Here is a 17,601-nt window from a genome sequence, read left to right as displayed (position 1 = left end):
ACACAAAAATAAACTTCAAATGGATTAAAGACCTAGATATAAGACCAGACACTATCAAACTCCTAGAGGAAACATAGGCCAAACTCTCTCTGACATAAATGACAGCAACATCTTCTCAGATCCACCTCTTAGAGTATTGACAATAAAAAAAAATAAACAAATGGGACCTAATCAAACTTCAGAGTTTCTGCACAGCAAAGGAAACCCTAAACAACACAAAAAGACAACCCACAGAATGGGAGAACATCTTTGCAACTGAATCCACTGACAAGGGATTCATCTCCAAAATTTATAAACAACGTCTGCACTTCCATACCAAAAAAACAAACAAGCCCATCCAAAAATGGGCAGAAGATCTAAACAGACAATTCTCCAAAGAAGACATACAGATGCCCAAGAAACTCATGAAAAGATGTTCAATGTCACTCATCATTAGAGAGATGCAAATCAAAACCACGATGAGGTACCACCTTACACCAGCCAGAATGGTTATCATCCGAAAGTCTACAAACAAGAAGTGCTGGAGAGGGTGTGGAGAAAAAGGAACACTAGTACACTGTTGGTGGGATTGTACATTGGTGCAACCACTGTGGAAAGCAGTATGGAGATTCCTCAGAAAGCTAGAAATAGAAATACCATTTTATCCAGCAATCCCACTCCTGGGCATCTATCAAGAGAAAACCATGACTCGCAAAGACACATGTACTACGATGATATTTGCAGCACTATTTACAATAGCCAAAACATGGAAACAACCTAAATGTCCACAGACAGAGGAGTGGATCCAGAAGAAGTGGTACATATACACAATGGAATATTACTCAGCCATCAAAAAGAATGAAATACCAGCATTTTTTGCAACAGTGGATGGACCAGAAACTATCATGATAAGTGAGGTCAGCCATACAATGAGACACTAACATCAAATGCTTTCACTGACATGTGGAATCTGAAAAAAGAACAGACGGAACTTCTTTGCAGAACAGATGCTGACTCACAGACATTGATAACTTATGGTCTCTGGAGGAGACTGGGGGGTGGGGGATGTGCCTGGACCGTGGGATGGATATCCTGTGAAATCAGATTGTTATGATCATTATACAACTACAGATTGATAAATTCATTTGAGTAATATAAAAAAATGGAAAAAAATAAAAAAAAATAAAGGGTTTCACTCACTCTTTATTCTTTACCCCATTCTTACTGCTGTCTGGAAATGGGGTCTTGGACTGTCAGTCTTGGGCCCCTGGTCAACCTTTTTTTTTTTTTTGCTTTTGTCTTTATGGGGCCACACCCATGGCATATGAAGGTTCCCAGGCTAGGGGTCTAATCAGAGCTGTTGCTACTGGCCTGTGTCAGAGCCACAGCAATGCCAGATCCTTAACCCACTGAAGGAGACAAGGGATCAAACCTGCAACCTCATGGTTCCTAGTTGGATTCATTTACATTGTGCCACAATGGGAACTCCAGTCTTGGGCCCCTGGATCTGATGGAACGAGCTCTAAAGGCCATGGTCCCTGAAAGCCTGTGACTCTCAGCTAAGCCTCTCTAGGTGAGGCTGGGGAGCCATCCAGGGGGAAGGGGCATGAGGCAACTGGACCGACGGACAGGACTTCCCTGCCCTTTTACAGAGATATAAAGCTCTAAGACAGGGTTTAGAAAATGTTCTGGAAAGAACCAGAAAGGAAGCATTTCAGCTGTGCAGGCTAGGGGGTCTCTGTCGAAGCTGCTCAGCCCTGCAGTCCGAGTGCTAAAGCAGAAACAGATAAGGTGTACATAAATCAGAGTGGCCACATTCCAATAAAACTTGATTTACAAAAATACATGGCGGGCTGGATTTGTCCTGTAAAGCCTCTCCTCTCAAAGAGCAAGCCGGCACAATATTTTAATAAAGAGAGAGCGAGGGAGAGACAGGAGAGAGAATCTTTAAATTAAAAAAAAAAAAAAAAAAAAAACCTCAAGATTTCCCTTGGTGGCTCACTGGTTAACGAAACCAACCAGGAACCATGAGGACGTGGGTTCCATCCCTAGCCTCCCTCAGTGGGTTAAGGATCTGGCGTTGCCAAGAGCTGTGGTATAGATCACTGATGCGGCTCAGATCCCGGATTGCTGTGGCTGTGGTATAGACCAGCAGCTGTAGCTCTGATTCAACCCTTAGCCTGGGAACTTCCATATGCTGTGGATAGGGTCCCAAACAAAACAAAACAAAACAAAAAACCACACTCAGATTCATATAATCATCAAACAAAAGAAAAAACTTCCACAGAGGACTCTGAGGCCCTAAGCCATTCCCCTTCTTTTCTCTCTGACAGACAACCTTTTTCTTCGAAGGGGCACCTTGCCCCGATGTACCTTGCTCGGAAATTAAAGTCTCACACTTAGAGTTATTAACCCACCTCCAAGATGGGAGTAGGAAAGCAAACCACATGAACACATCCATAGGGTGTCAGCCATAGGCAGAATTTCTCCAGCAGGCCTCTTAACATCAGCAGTGCACACACTCTTACACCGCATTCTGTTCCAGATGCTTCCACCACACCGGGGGCATGACGTAGAGACACAGCTGAGACACAGAAAAGACAACGCCACCCCAACCCTGACAACCCCAGGGCTGAGGGCACAGGAAAAAGAAGGGAATCCGCAGTTTGATGGGCAGAGGGCAGCATTTGCTTCATGTCCCAGTACCACGGGCTGTCTAATTTGGGGAAGACACAAACCTTCAATGCCGCACTTCCCGCATATGAGTAAGAGCCTGGCTGCTCTCCTGTTAATTCATGAGGTCATCTGTGTAAAAGTACTTCCTACGTGCGAGTTATCTTCTCCAGAAGGAAGAATGCAGAGGCAAACTGTAAACACTAGGGCCACGTAGAGGCTACGGATTCTCAAGGAAGGAAAGGTTGGGAGCTCTGATGACCAAAGACCTTCTTATCCAGTGAGCTCATGAGGGACAAAATAGATACTGTGGGTCAGGTTATGCCTACATGCCTCTCCACTCTACAGTTTCTCTTGGTCTAAGTCTGCATGAAATCTGGAGAAGTGTATGTAGCCATTATGGTCAAGTGTCTAAGCTGATAGAAGGACAGAATAGCTACTGCAGGGTGAGTTATGCCTACATGCCTCTCCACTCTACAGTCTCTCTTGGTCTAAGTCTGCAAGAAATCTGGAGAAATGCACATGGCTGTTACTGTTACATGACCGATCTGATAGAACCAAGAAAAATCTGTACAAAACCACAAAAAAAAGAAAGAAAGAAAAGAAAGAAAGAAGAAAGAAAGAAAGAAAGAAAGAAAGAAAGAACGAAAGAAAGAAAGAAAGAAAGAAAGAGGGAGGGAGGGAGGGAGGAAAGAAAGAGAGAGAGAGAAAGAAAGAAAGAAAGGAAGAAAGGAAGGGAAAGAAAGGAAAGAAGAAAGGGAAAGAAAGGAAGAAGGGAGGAAAGAAAAAAAAAAAGAAAGAAAAAAAAAGAAAGAAAATGCAATCAAGGAGATATCTGTAGGAAAAGGTATGGTGATACTATTCCTGCCCAAGAATCAAACACCGGAACCTTATCCTGGTTCTGCCACTAACTGGCCCCAGGGTTGCTCTCCTGGGAGTGTCATTACACCTGCCCTTCAACCCTAATGGTGCAGTGGAGGAAACAAATTGCCAAATGCGTCCAAAGGGGCTCTGCATCGTGAAATCACTACCCAGCCCTGCAAGGCGCCAAATGTTAGGGAGACTGAGGATGACCAAAAATCTTACATTACTGTCCAAAGGACAAACGCACATTCCTGGTCTCAGCAGTTCCTTCCACTGGCACAGAAGTTTTTCTCTTGATGTAGTTCCCTAGACACTGAGGGAAATGCACCCAAAGATGTGTATTATAACCCCGTTTAACAGGGCTTAAACTGATCCAAAACTGTTTGTGTCTTCCCCCAAACATTTCACATATATATCTATTTTTCAAGTTTCCTAACCAGGTAATTTTGCAAATGAAGTTTAATCCCCTGGAGAGAGAAGAGGGGACATTTTCATGTACCTTTAACCTCCAGAAGGTGGTATCCATCCCAGCCCCAAGGTTTAGAATTTGACAGTTGCACCCTGTCTTCCGTAGAAACGCCTTGATAAGCTGACTGACACTGTGGACATGAGCAAAATATCCTATAGACAGACAGAGAAGCAAACGATCACTTGGTGACACCGGAAGTAATCCCTGCAGGGCCCACTGCGCTAGGAGAGCAAGACACATGCTATCCTTATTCAGGGTCAGTATTTATCTGGAGACTTTCTGGGAGAAATGATGTTCAAATCTCCCTCCTTTCTTACTAAAAAAAAAAACAAACAAAAAAAACAAACTACTGCAACCACAAAAGTATGAGCTCCTTAAGGGTGGAATTAACCAGCTTAAGAAAAATAAGATGGCCTATATTGTAAGAAAGGAAAAATGTTTTCTGTCAAAACATCTGATCTAAATGGTCCTCCTGGAAATGTGCTTTTTCGGGCTCCAGTGAAAGAGACTCAGTCCTGTGATAAAATCAAACTTGTGAGAGCACATGGAAAATAATGTTTTGGGGGCAGGAAATTGGGCAGATGGATGTCAGAGCACAGAAAGCCACACTTCTTATCGCGGTCCCCTCGCTCCCACCCTGTCTGGCTTAGAGCCTCTGTGTGGATAACGTGGCATCACAGGCGGGAGGGGGGACACAAGCCAGTGGCGGCCTAATGACTGGCCTTGTTCAGCTCTGGGGCAGGGGCAGCTGGGACAGAGGAGCTGGGAAACACCGAAGGGGGACAGGAAGACAGAGTCTGTCTGTTCGGAAGGCCTGCTGCTCAAGTGTCACCACTTCAAGAATAAAACTTGAGAGCAGCATTTGGAAACTTGTACTGCAGTTTGACAGAGGGATTTTATATCTGCTGAAGCTACTAATAAGTTAGGCTTCTATTCTGCATGTCTTTTCATGACATTCTGCTAGCAAGTCTTTGTTTCTTCTTTTTTCTTTCTGCAGCTGCATCTCGAAGTTCCCAGGCTAGGGATCAGATCAGAGATGAAGCTGCCAACCTATGCCACAGCCACCGCCACACTGCAACCCTGACACACGTGGGACCTACACTCCAGCTTTGGCCAATACCCGAGCCATAACCCACTGAGTGAGGCCAGGGACTGAACCCACATCCTCCTAGAGTCTACAGCAGGTCCTTAATCCACTGAGCCACAACGGGAACCCTGCAAAGCATCTCTCACTGTATTTTACAGAACCTCATCCACAATGGATTCCCTTTGGGGACAAGAATATGTCCTCAGGGCAGACATTTGGGAAGCCCTCTCCTGCTGGGCTGCAGGTCCAATCTCCAGATGCAAACCCAGGAGAAGAAAGAAGGAAGGGGGAACTGAGCCACTGGCCATGGAGGGTCCCTGCCTCTGGACCATTCACGAGGCAATCTGCCTCCAGAGCCCAGGGGGGAGGCTGCAGGCCTCGTAGCCAGGCCTTGCCCAACCTAACTGATGCCTGGCTTCACCCGCAGCTCAAAGTAAATACCACATCCTTCTTCTCAGGAGTCACCATTTAGAAGTTTCTCTGCATTTCGTACAGCACCGACCTACAGGACCCATCATGAGGGCCAAGCTGCCCTGCACACCCAGGAACTACACTCCTGGGACAGTTTCTCCATCCGGCTGAAATGAAGTCACACTCCTGTCTCAAATCCTTCCATTTCACTGATGGAAATTACTTGCCGAGGACTTCCTGTTGTGGCTCAGCAGGTTAAGAACCTGACTAGGATCCATGAGGATGCAGATTGGATTCCTGGCCTCACTCAGTGGGCTAAGGATCTGGCACTGCTGAGAGCTGTGGGGTACACTGCAGACAAGGCTCGGATCTGGCATTGCTGCGGCTGTGGTGTAGACTGGCAGCTGCAGCTCTGATTTGACCCCTAGCCAGGAACGCCCATATGCCAGGTGTGGCCCTAGAAAAGGAAAAAGAACGATGTTACTTGCAGAACCTGAGAGTGTTATGAACATTCTAACAAGGTGGCAACAACAACAATAATCCCTTATGTGGACAGTTCAGAGTAAAAGACAGATCAATGGCTTCTAAGCATATAAAAATCATTTTCAACCTCACCCCAAGAGGAATAAAAAATAAAAAGAGTGTACATTTATCATGTATCAGGTGAACAAAGATTACCTTTCATAAGACAGAGGGTCCCGGGTATGGCCAAAAAATACAATTTCCTAAGACACTGTGCTGGTGAGGAAGTTGGAAAGTGTGCACAAAAGCACTCTCTTTTCCAGAATGAATCCCTAGGAGATCCCTGGTGGTTCTGCAGACTAAGGATCTGGCATTATCACTGCTGTGGCTCAGGTCACTGCTGTGGTAATGGTCTGATGCCTAGCCTAGGACCTTCCACATGCTGAGGGTGCAGTCAATTTAACAACAACAACAAAATAAAAACCAAGAAGGAATCCCTAATCCCTAAAACCTCAGACCTCTCAGTTGATGAGCAGATGCTGGGGAGGGAGAGGGTCACTTGCCTCTGTTAATTTCGGGGGCCTTCCTCGCTTTAGACAGTCTCACCAAATGCGGGATGCAAGGGTCCTGCCAGTAGCCAATGCTCACCGCAAATCTGGAAACAATGGAAAAAGAAGCAGGTGAGGAGAGTAGGTCAGGCCAGGTTCCATGGCCAAGTTCCCAGGACCCAAGTAAAGGAGCCACAAGAAATAATGTATTGACCTCAAAGGCCAAGTCCCACCTAGGGCCCCAGCACCAGCATAAACAGGCTTCTCCATCCACCTTTCTACTCCCAGACGCTGCCCCTCACACAGTGCCCACCATGCTCGTTTCTTCCCTCAGATCACACATTCCATTCCCAGGACCCTGAACATCAAGTAACCCCACGTCCTACACCATTCAGAAGACCTGCAACCATGTATTCACTCAGCAAACGCACTGGCCAGAGCTGTTCAGAGCCATTTCATCCACCAAGAGTGCGGTTTCCAGGGGAAGGGAGATCCCAAAAGAGTGGGCCAACATCACTAATAACTCCCAAGGAATTTCTCCGGATTCATACACACCTGTCATTTCCTGTCCCTTAAGCAGGTCAAGGGAGGGAAACCAGGAACATGTACGCAATGCAGCTACAACTTGGGAAATGCTAAGGAAGCCCAAACTCTATCCTCATCTACCCTACCAGGATTTAAAGCGAGACTGTTCCAACCTGGGGAGCTGAGGCCCTGCTGGCCCCTGAAAGTCTCCTGCCACAATGAGTGGAACCAGCCTGAGGACAAATGACAAGTCATAGAAGGAACCTGGATCCCTAAGGCTTCATCATGTTCCATGGCCTGGAGCCTTCTCTATGTCCCTAGGAATATGAGCGAGGTAACAGTGAGATGATACAGCTCTTTACAACTTAAGCCAAATGGAGTTGGGCTTCTGCTACTTGCAGCTTAAAGCAAACTAAGTGATATCCTATTAACACAACGACTTCCACATTGCTTGATAAGTAAGTCCAAACTTAAGATGTGGGGCAGGAGGGGGGCATATGCTGGATGTCACCCATTAGGTTGTCAGCTCCTCGATACACATATCACATCCTTCCTTTCCTTCCTTTTCTTCACATCCAGCAACAAGGCTTCCTGCTGCCTTGACTGCAAGAGGTGCTCAATTTGGTACAAACACATCAACCCCTCCCCACTCCAGCCTCTCCCATCCATGTTTGCACATCCATACACACCCAGGAGAAAGCATGCATATGCAGCTACTCAAGGCAGCAACTCCACACAGCCACACACAAAGGACTCACTAAGGGACACAATTCACTACAAGCCCAGGCTGTCCAAGGAGAACAGAGAACACCTGCTCCCTGGTCTGAAACAGCGCTTTTCAAACAAGGAGCTGGGACTCATTCATATCCTAAAATCCCGGTAGCTTAACCGGACCTTTACAATTACTATAAGCAGTGTAAGTTCCCCAGATTCCCTCTTCTTTTGAAGATATTTGATTTGGCTAGTCCAGATTCTTTGGGTTTCCACACACATTTAGATTCAATTTGCTATTTTCTTACAGAAAAAGAAAAGACAGCTAGAGTTTTGACTGGGACTTAAACAGCTAGTCTTTTGTAATGCTATATTGTAAATGATATTTCAAATTCTCATTTTCCTGTGCATGCACATCTATTCACAACACGTGTCTGACAAAGGAGTCCTAGCCAGAATGTATCATGACCTCTAATAAGGTGAACCCAATGTGATCACCAGCAGCAACAATGGACAAAGGACTCCAATAGTCCATTCACAATAAGCACCTGAGAAGTACGCATTTGTCACCAGGGAAATGTCATTTAAGATCAAAATGAGACACTAGTTCACATCCACTGACAACAATGAATGTTTAACAAGGATATGGAGCCACTGCAGTTTGAATACATTGCCAGTGAGAACTGCAAACTGATACACCACTTTGGAAATTCGTCTGGCAATTCGTCTGGCAGTTAAATACATACCCACCCTATGGCTAAGCAATTCCACTCCTAGATATCTATCCAAGAGACATTTCAGACTGCTACAACAATGTTCCCTGCAGCCTGTTCACAATGGCCAAACACTAGATCCAACTCAAATCGGCACCACCAGGTAAACAGAACAAATCATGTTATGTTCACACCACAACACAAAAAGGAGCACATGATTTGACACTGACCACAATTCTCTCCTTGACCAATCTGCCGCCTGCCTCCTCTGACCTGCTCCTCCACTAGACCTCTGCCTGGGCTTAAAATATAAAGGCCTGGAATTCTGATCATGGTACAGTGGTTAAGGAATCCAACTAGGAACCATGAGGATGCGGGTTCAATTCCTGGCCTTGCTCAGTGGGTTAAGGATCTAGCATTACTATGAGCTGTGGTGTAGGTTGCAGATGTAGCTTGGATCCTGCATTGCTGTGGCTCTGGCGTAGGGTGGTGGCTACAGTTCCAATTAGAACCCTAGCCTGGGAATCTCGGATATGCCATGGGATTGGCCCCAGAAAAGGCAAAAAGAAAAAGAGACAAAAAGACAAAAAAAAAAAAAAGAACATAATAAAGGCCTGAGCAAACTTGAACTCAGCTGCGAACAGCTCAAGGCCACATCGCCAGGATGACTCCCGTTCCCCTTAGAGGGCTTGCTTGCTTGCCTGAGAAAACTCCAGGCTGCCAAAAGAACTTACTCTTTGCTCCAGGTAACACCCTGTCCCCCAGTTAGCAAAGCCAGATGCTTTCACGGGGACCAACCCCCTCTTCCCCACGTTCTGTGCTTTTTCTCTGACTCCAATGAATCCCTGCTTCCCCCTCCTTCCTCCCTCACTCTCCCTTTAAAACACTCTCTCTACAAACTGGAGTTGGGTTGAGTTCATACTGGATTCTTTTCTGCATTGCAATCGTTCTTACTGATTAAAATCTAACCTTACCACTTTAACACGCGTATCCAGCTTTGTTCACCTGTGACAATGCGTGTTTTATCTTTGACAACGTGTGAGACATGGATGAATCTCCAAGAACATGTTGAGTGAAAGAGACACAAAAAGAATGCATGCTGCATGATTCCATTTATCTTATACTCAAGAATGGGCAAATCTATTCAGGGTAGCCAGAATCAGAAAATATTTGCTAAGTAAGGGTAAGGAGACAAACTAGAGCTAAAAGGGAACTTCCTGGGTTTTAGAAATATTTTATATCCTGTTTTGGGCAGTGATACACAAACACATTCAACTGTCAACACTCATCAAACTGAACCTTCATGTTCTGTATAAATTATCTCCCCCTCTCTCCCTCACACCTGCCACCTCTCTCTCGCGCTCTGCTGTCTTAAGAATACCTGAGCGGAAAGTTCCCGTTTTGGCTCAGCGTGTTAAGAACTCGACATCGGGGAGTCCCTGTTGTGGCTCAGTGGTAACAAACCCGACTAGGACACATGAGGACAGGGGTTCAATCCCTGGCCTCTCTCAGTAGGTGAAGGATGCGGCCTTGCCGTGAGCCGCAGTGTGGGTCACAGACACAACTCAGATCTGGCTTGGCTTTGGCTGTGGCACAGGCTGGCAGCTACAGCTCCCATTCCACCCCTAGCCTGGGAACTTCCACATGCCATAGGTGTGACCCTCAAAAGACCTAAAAAGAGAAAAAGGAAAAGGAAAGAGAGCTTGACCTTGTCTCTGTGAGGGTGCCTGTTTGATCCCTGACATTGCTCAGTGAGTTAAGGATCTGGCCTTGCCACAAGCCTTGGCCTAGGAGGCAGATGTGGCTAGGATCCAGTATCGCTATGGGGGTGGCAAAGGCCTCAGGTGCTGCAGCTGATTCCACCCCCAGCCTCGGAACTTCCACATGCCACAGTATGACCTAAAAAAAACAAAAAACCTGAGGAAATTCTAGATGGAGGAAAAAAAAGATGAGGACTGTAGCTAATCCTCCCAGGTTTCTTTCCAGGTCTCAGTCCCTCTTCTTCCTAGGAGGACCCCCATTTTGTCTGAGGCATCCATCTGCACTAGGAGGAAGTCTACCTCCCCACACTGTGCTGCACCCAGGAGTGGGGCCGTGTGTCCTAACTCTGGCTAAAGAGCTCTTAGTTCACAGAAGTCTTCAGAGCAGAGCTCCCCAGAAAGCTCCTGCTCTCCTGATGAAAAGGGGCACACTCAGACACACACGCCTCTTGCTAATATCCCTTCCTTTGCTTTCCTCCTGGACCGCAGCTGCTCACACGGTGCTCCCGGAAGCACAGACTAAAACAATTCGGACATCCCTGCAACAAATCTGTTTTTAACCTGCAAAGCAAGCTTGCGGAGCCTTGAATCCATTCACAACAGAGCAACTTTCTAATCAGAAGTTTTCAGACAGTGGAATTCCCTGGTGCCACAGCAGGCTAAGGATTCAGCACAGTCACTTCTGTGGCTCCCGTTCCAGCCCTGCACCAGGCACTGGAGCATGCCACGAGTGTGCCCCCCACCAAAAGAAAACAAAAACAAAAACAAAAACAATGAGTGTGACCAGAGAAAAAATACTCCGTCTCACTCCTGATTTAGGAAAACAGATCCTCTTCCACCTCACACCAGTCAGAACAGCCATCGCCGACTGGGTCATTTTGCTGTACAGCAGAAATTGACCCAACATTGTAAACCAACTATAATAAGAAAACATTTTAAAAAAAGAATGGCCATCATGAGTAAGTCTTCAAATAACGAATGCTGGGGAATGTGTGGAGAAAAGAGAAGCCTCCTACCCTGTTGGTGGGAATGTAAACTGGGGCAAGCAGTACGGCGGGGCCTCAGAAAACTACATTCAGAACTACCATATGCTCCAGCAATTCTACTCACAAAACCTGCATTCAAAAAGATCCATGCACCCCTATGCTCACTGCAGCCCCATTCCCACCAGTCAACACAGGGAAACCACCCAGAGGTCCACTGACAGATGAATGCATCAAAAAGGCATGGCACATAAATACACAATAGAATACTACGTAGCCATAGGAAAGAACAAAATAATGCCATCTGCAGCAACATGGATGCAACCAGGAATTACCATACCAAGTGAAATCAGAAGGAGACAGACAAATACCACAAACATCACTTCTAGGTAGAATCTACAATACAGCACAAATGAACCCACCTATAAAACAGACACTTTGTGGTTGCCAAGGGAAGGCAGGAGGGAGCGGGATGGACTGGGAGTTTGGAGGTAGTACATGCACACTCCTACACTTAAAATAGACCAGCAATGTGGTCCTGCTGTGTAACACAGGGAACCCTGTCCAGGCTCTTGGCACAGACCATGATGGAAGATAGGACGAGAAAGGCAACATATGTAGGACTGGGTCACTGGACTGGATGGTAGAAATGGGCACATCGTAAATCAACTATACTTTAAGGAAAAAATTATCATCCACCTGCCAGTATTGTTACACACAAAAGCAGTACATCCCATCAGAAGAGTTCTAACTTCTGGATTGTAGGAGGGATGATGGAGATGAGGAGGAGGAGGAGGACAAAGGGGGTGGGGATGCTAACAATGACTCATTCTGAACACCTACTATGTGCCAAGCACTGTGGGAAGGGCTCCACACTTAATCTCACAGCTACCCTCTGAGACAGATTAACGGTATTTATCTTGCACAGGAGGGCTCCGTACCAAAGGATGCAGCAAATCCAAGCAGAAATTACAGACCTAACTCAGGAGCTAACTGGCTTTTGAAACATGATTTGTAGGGACCTTAGACAGCTGTAACTCAGGGGGGGCAGGAACCACCTGACTCGCAGCTACATCAGTGACTTCAAACAAATAATATTCAGGCTGCAGGGAAATCAAAACTAGCCATAAGAGGAGTTCCCGCTGTGGCACAATGGGATCAGGGACATCCCCACAGTTCCAGGAGGCAGGTTTAATCCCCAACCCCACTCGCAGTGTTAACGGAACTGGCATTGCCAAAGCTGTGGTCACAACCATCTGATCTGATCCTAGGCTTAGGAACTCCATGGGCCGCAGGGTGACCAAAAATAACCCATCGATTAATTATTTTAAAAAAACTAGCAATAAGCATTTATCGAAGGCTTCACTTAGGGCCAGATCCTCTGCTAACCTTTGCATGGATTATCTCATTGGATTCTCACATGCAAAGGGCACGTTACCATTATTACCCCCAGTTTATTTTGTTTTATTTTATCTCATGTTATTTTATTTTGTCCACACCTGTGGCAGGCAGAGAGTCCCAGGCTGGGGATCAAACCCGAGCCACAGCTGTGACAACTCCACATCCTTAACACCTGGGCCACCACGGAACTCTTCTTAGAGCCATTTTACAGACGAGGAAACAGAGGCAGAAAGAGAATAAAGGGCCTACCATTCTGCAAGGAGTCACAAGATGACTCTGTGACAAGCCGTAACGGTTTAATATGTTCCCCTGAAGATGCAGAAGAACCACAGAACTTGAACGTCACTGGTCCTGGACACTGTCCACAGTCATTCACCTGATGACTCTCACCATCTCTTTGCCTGGTTTGTTCACATAAGAGAAAACCCGGTGCAAACAAAGCTTGGATGAAATGCATCCAGGGGGCAAACAGGTCCGGGTTTTATGGCCCCAGAACCTATGTCAGAAGATTCTGACTCAGCATCTTCAGGATCCAGAGTAGGCCCTGAGCACCTCTGCCTTTCTTTTCAAAGTCCCACAGGCTATGCCGATGGGCACTCAGGCCTGGGAACGAGATTCCCCGCAGTGCCAAACCCTACCTTCCCCACAATGTGAAGCGGTCTCAGGACACGCGGGCCTTGCAAACTGAGGCAGAGAAGAGCTCAAATTATGACAACTATCCAACAGAGGGTCAAGGAAAGGCAGGCCCGCATTACACTATTTCTCTGCACTGCTGAGTCTGAACTATTTTATACCAAACTTGCCCTGTTTTAAAGTAAGCAACGTAGCCAAAATTGTTACCAACAACTTCTTTTTTTCTCTTTTTTCGCCGAGCCGGCAGCATGTGGGAGTTCCCAGGCCAGGGACTGAACCCCTGTCACAGCAGTGACCCAAACCACAGCAGTGACAAGGCCATATTCTTAACCCACTGCACCCCCGGGGAACTCTACCAACAAATATTACATAAACCAATACTACCAACACAAACGGCAGTCCCTAGGTGGCCCCAGCTTCCAGGAAGGACATTCAGTTGCTCTGCCACAACACCCTCCTACATCCCTGTTTCCTTTCACCCTCCTTTCTTTGCTCTCTTCCTTCCTTCCTTTCTTGCTTTAGGTCTTCTCTTCTCAGGCGAACATCATCCACTCAATTACAAACTCCAAGAACACGTTGTTTTTCTCAGCACTCCGCACAAAACTGTAACTATGTTGCTACCCCGGTAATTGTTTGCCTCCTGGCCTTTCCAACTGGAGTGAGTTCAGACACCACCTCAAACTTGCTCATTACCAGTTCTCCATCACAAAACACCACCAACTCGCCAAAAGGAAGGGCCTGGAACAAATTAAACTCTGAATTGTTGTTGAACAACAGGACGAGTGGAGGACACTCAAGCGTCATGCTTTCTTTTTCACGCCTTCAGATCCATGACACACACCTGTGCTCACCACGCACACCCACCCCCCCCTCACTCACACACACAGCCTCCACTACACTCCTAATTCTAGACTCCCTTAGCAAAACCCAGAGCTCTGGAGAATACAGGCTCGGCATGCAAATATGTGGCCCTGGACAGGCCATTCCCCCCCCTCGCCCTCCACTTAACTAGCCTGGGTTTCAGGAGCACGACGGGGATCATGACAAGTCCCAGGGGAATCTAACTTATACAAGAGCAAGAACCTGCATTTCTCTTCCGAACCCATCAAGGCCGCAGTTATGATTTCCTTCAAGTGTGTGTCCAGGCCCAGTCCGCGCCCACCTTCTTCAGTGCCTTATCCCAGTCAAGGCATCCCTAGGCTTATACTGTGCCAGGCACACAACAAACGTTACATATTATTAGTCAAGTAAATGAGTCCCCGCTCTGAGCAGGGGATCACAGATGGCCCACAAGGGAACGCGTACCTTTTGGGTAAAAGCCCACTCCCAAGACACAGGCCCGCCTCCCACCTAGGCCCCACCACCCAGGGGAAGCCGGCCCCTAACCCCGCGCCGCGCAGGTACCGCTTGCACAGAGTGGCATCTTCACAAGGGCCACGCACGCCCTCGTCGTCCGCGTCCAGAAGGGAGGAAGAACAGGCGGTAAAAGACGGCCTCCTCAGGCTAGTGGCCATGGGCGTGGAGGGTGCGAAAGGCTGCATCCACCGGGGGCATGGAAAAGGCTCGAGGAACGCCTGGTGAAGAAGCGAGCCGCAGAGAAGGCAGGCGAGAGGAGCGGGGCTGCACCTGGCTCCGCTGGCGCGGCTCAGTGACGCCGCCCTAGGCAGCTGCACCAGCAACCTCCCAGCGTCTTGGCTTCTCCACCGAGGGGCTCCTTGGACAATTTCCCCGCCCCCTCAGCCCACGGAGGGGTCCGTTGGAGAACTCCTTTGGCCCCGCCCCCACAACCCGGTAGGTCAGGCGGCGAGGGGGCGGGACCTGAAATGGATGCCAGGGAGCACCGCAAGCCCTTCTGGGAATGGAAGTCCTAGCGCTTTGGGAAGCCAGCGGGTTACTCAGGGCAGGTTATGAGCTTTTAGAAGTACAATTAAGAGTTCCCGTCGTGGCGCAGTGGTTAACGAATCCGACTGGGAACCAAGAGGTCGACGGGTTCGATCCCTGCCCTTGCTCAGTTGGGTTGAGGATTCGGCGTTGCCATGATCTGTGGCGTAGGTTGCAGACGCGGCTGGGATCCCGCGTTGCTGGGGCTCTGGCGTAGGCCAGGGGCTGCAGCTCTGATTCGACCCCTAGCCTGGGAACCTCCATATGCTGCAGGAGCGGCCCAAAGAAATAGCAAAAAAAGACAAAAAAAAAAAAGTGCAATTAACTCAGGGCGTCGGGGCAAAGGGCAGAGAAGCCATCTGCAAAAACAAGTGCAGTGATAGAGTCAGTAGAAGTTGTCTCATTCAGCAGTTGAGTATATGTTTACTGAGTTCTGACTCTGTGGCAGGAACTGGGGGAAGAGCTTTGCACGCAAAGTCACCTCAGAAATTGTGAAGAGGAGTTCCCGTCATGGCTCATGGCTCAGTGGTTATCCTATCCAACTAGGAACCATGAGGTTGCGGGTTCGATTCCTGGCCTTGCTCAGTGGGCCGGGAATCTGGCATTGCTGTGAGCTGTGGTGTAGGTTGCAGACTCAGCTCGGATCCCTGCGTTGCTGTGGCTCCGGCGTAGGCCGGGAGCTGCGGTCCAGATTGGACCCCTAGCCCGGGAGCCTCCCTGTGCCGGAGGAGTGGCCCAAGAAACAGCAAAAAGACAAAAAAAAAAAAAAAAAAAAAGAAATCTTGTGAAGAAAGGAACGTGTGGAAAAGGGATACCATGAAAACTATGCAGCAGTGAAAATGAGTGAACTAGAGCTACCACTTCAAAGCATCCGTAGTTGAATTGCAAATCATAATGCTCAGTGAAAAAAATAACATTTTTGTAAAGTTCAATCAAGGCGGAAGTAATGTTATTTAGAAAAACACATATAGATGGTCAAATAATATTACAGGCTAGTGTAAGACCAAGGGGAAAATCAGAAATTAGGCTATGTGTGCCCTTTAGGGAGTGTAGAAGGTCACACACTGGAGTGAAAAAGTCCATAGACATGTCCATAATTTCTCAAGGTGAAGTGAGTTCATGTGTGTCTCTTTCACAATTACGCATTTGCAAGATGTTCATCACATACACTATGCTAGACTTACTATAAAGAATCTTCTAAATAAAATTCTGTTTGTATTCTCTATTTCACTATCTCTCCGAAGCAGGAAATGGATGTTCTCAAACTTCAAGAACCAAGGGGTACACACACAGGGAACATAAACAAACAACACAAACCCAGTACCCATATGGTGGGGCAAGATCAGTTATCAAATGCTGGCTGAGTATTCAATGAAGGAACAAGAGCTCATTGATAGCCCTGCATGCTGTGTAGTGTCCTCCCCTGGGCTGCGAGTCCATGTGACTTGTAAGCTGCTGTCCATCCCATCTTTTGGTGTTGAGGGTCCTGTGTTCAGCCAACCCAACAACTCTAACTGGGAACCTCTCTCGGATAGACTGAAGGAGAGATGAGGAAAGCAATTGGCTTCACAAACAGGATGCTCTGACCTCAAGTGAGGATACCGGGTCAGCTGTAACTACCCACTCTTTTGCTAGTTAATGGGTTTGCAAGGCAGGCATTACTATCTGGGATGTGAGTGCCATTGGCTGGCCAGCTTGGGCTTTAGCTCATGATCTCTTGTCTCCAATGGCTGTTGCCATCTGTCCCACCCGAATGGCTCATTCTTGCCACTTAGGCAAAACCTATTGTGTCTTCTTTTGTTTTGTTTGGCCAGGCCTATAGCACATGGAAATTTCTGGGCCAGAGATGGAACCCCCACCACAGCAGTGACCACAGCCACCACAGTGACAATGACTGATTCTGAATCCCCTGAACCTCCTGGGAACTCCAGAAGCTTCTCTCAATTCACTTTGTCCCAAAGCAAGGTGACATCAGTGTGCCTTGTGTCTACCAGGAGGTCCCCCGAGGATCCTGCCTGAGACCAGTGACAACCCAACATCCTAAATCGTGGGTGCTTGAGTTCCATTTCCCAGGTGTGACGCTAGGACTTTGGTCACTGCATCTATCCTGATTTCCATCACTGGCTGCATGGGGTAAGCAGGTGGACTCTCTATAGGAAAGTACCCCCAACACAGTCCTGGAAGTCACCCTTCATGCTGTTCTGGCAAAGGCAGGATGTCACAAACCCAAGAAGACTGAAAAATGGCCCCCTGATTGCCTCCTGAGCCACTACGGTACAGCTAAGTTGGTGATGTTGCCTGTGTCCTGTGCAGCCTCCATCCCATGGCAGAGTCATAGTGACACTATAGACAAACTGCATCTGCAGCCTACTCTGCACCTTGAAGCAATGGGGTTATGCCAGATGCATAACCCACTGAACATGTCCAGGGATTAAACCCACATCCTCAAGGAGACCATGTCAGGTTCATGGCCCACTTTGGCATAGTGGGAACTCCTATGC

At 47.5% G+C, this 17,601-nt stretch overlaps 1 protein-coding gene across 1 annotated transcript; it reads right to left on the bottom strand.

Annotated features, from left to right (window-relative positions):
- Positions 1-3,953: 3,953 nt before the first annotated feature.
- LOC110258596 (leucine carboxyl methyltransferase 1-like) lies at positions 3,954-14,993 on the bottom strand (the record flags this gene model as incomplete). The annotated part of the gene is made up of 3 exons (XM_021081872.1): positions 14,624-14,993; positions 6,509-6,600; positions 3,954-4,137 (listed from the first exon to the last, which is right to left on the bottom strand). Coding segments are annotated over exons 1-3 (413 nt in total), but the record flags the coding sequence as incomplete, so codon positions are not given.
- Positions 14,994-17,601: the final 2,608 nt, after the last annotated feature.

The sequence above is a fragment of the Sus scrofa genome, unplaced genomic scaffold, assembly GCF_000003025.6.
Source record: "Sus scrofa isolate TJ Tabasco breed Duroc unplaced genomic scaffold, Sscrofa11.1 Contig2475, whole genome shotgun sequence".
Classification (NCBI taxonomy): Eukaryota; Metazoa; Chordata; class Mammalia; order Artiodactyla; family Suidae; genus Sus; species Sus scrofa.
This window is presented reverse-complemented; position numbering and strand designations above follow the sequence as displayed.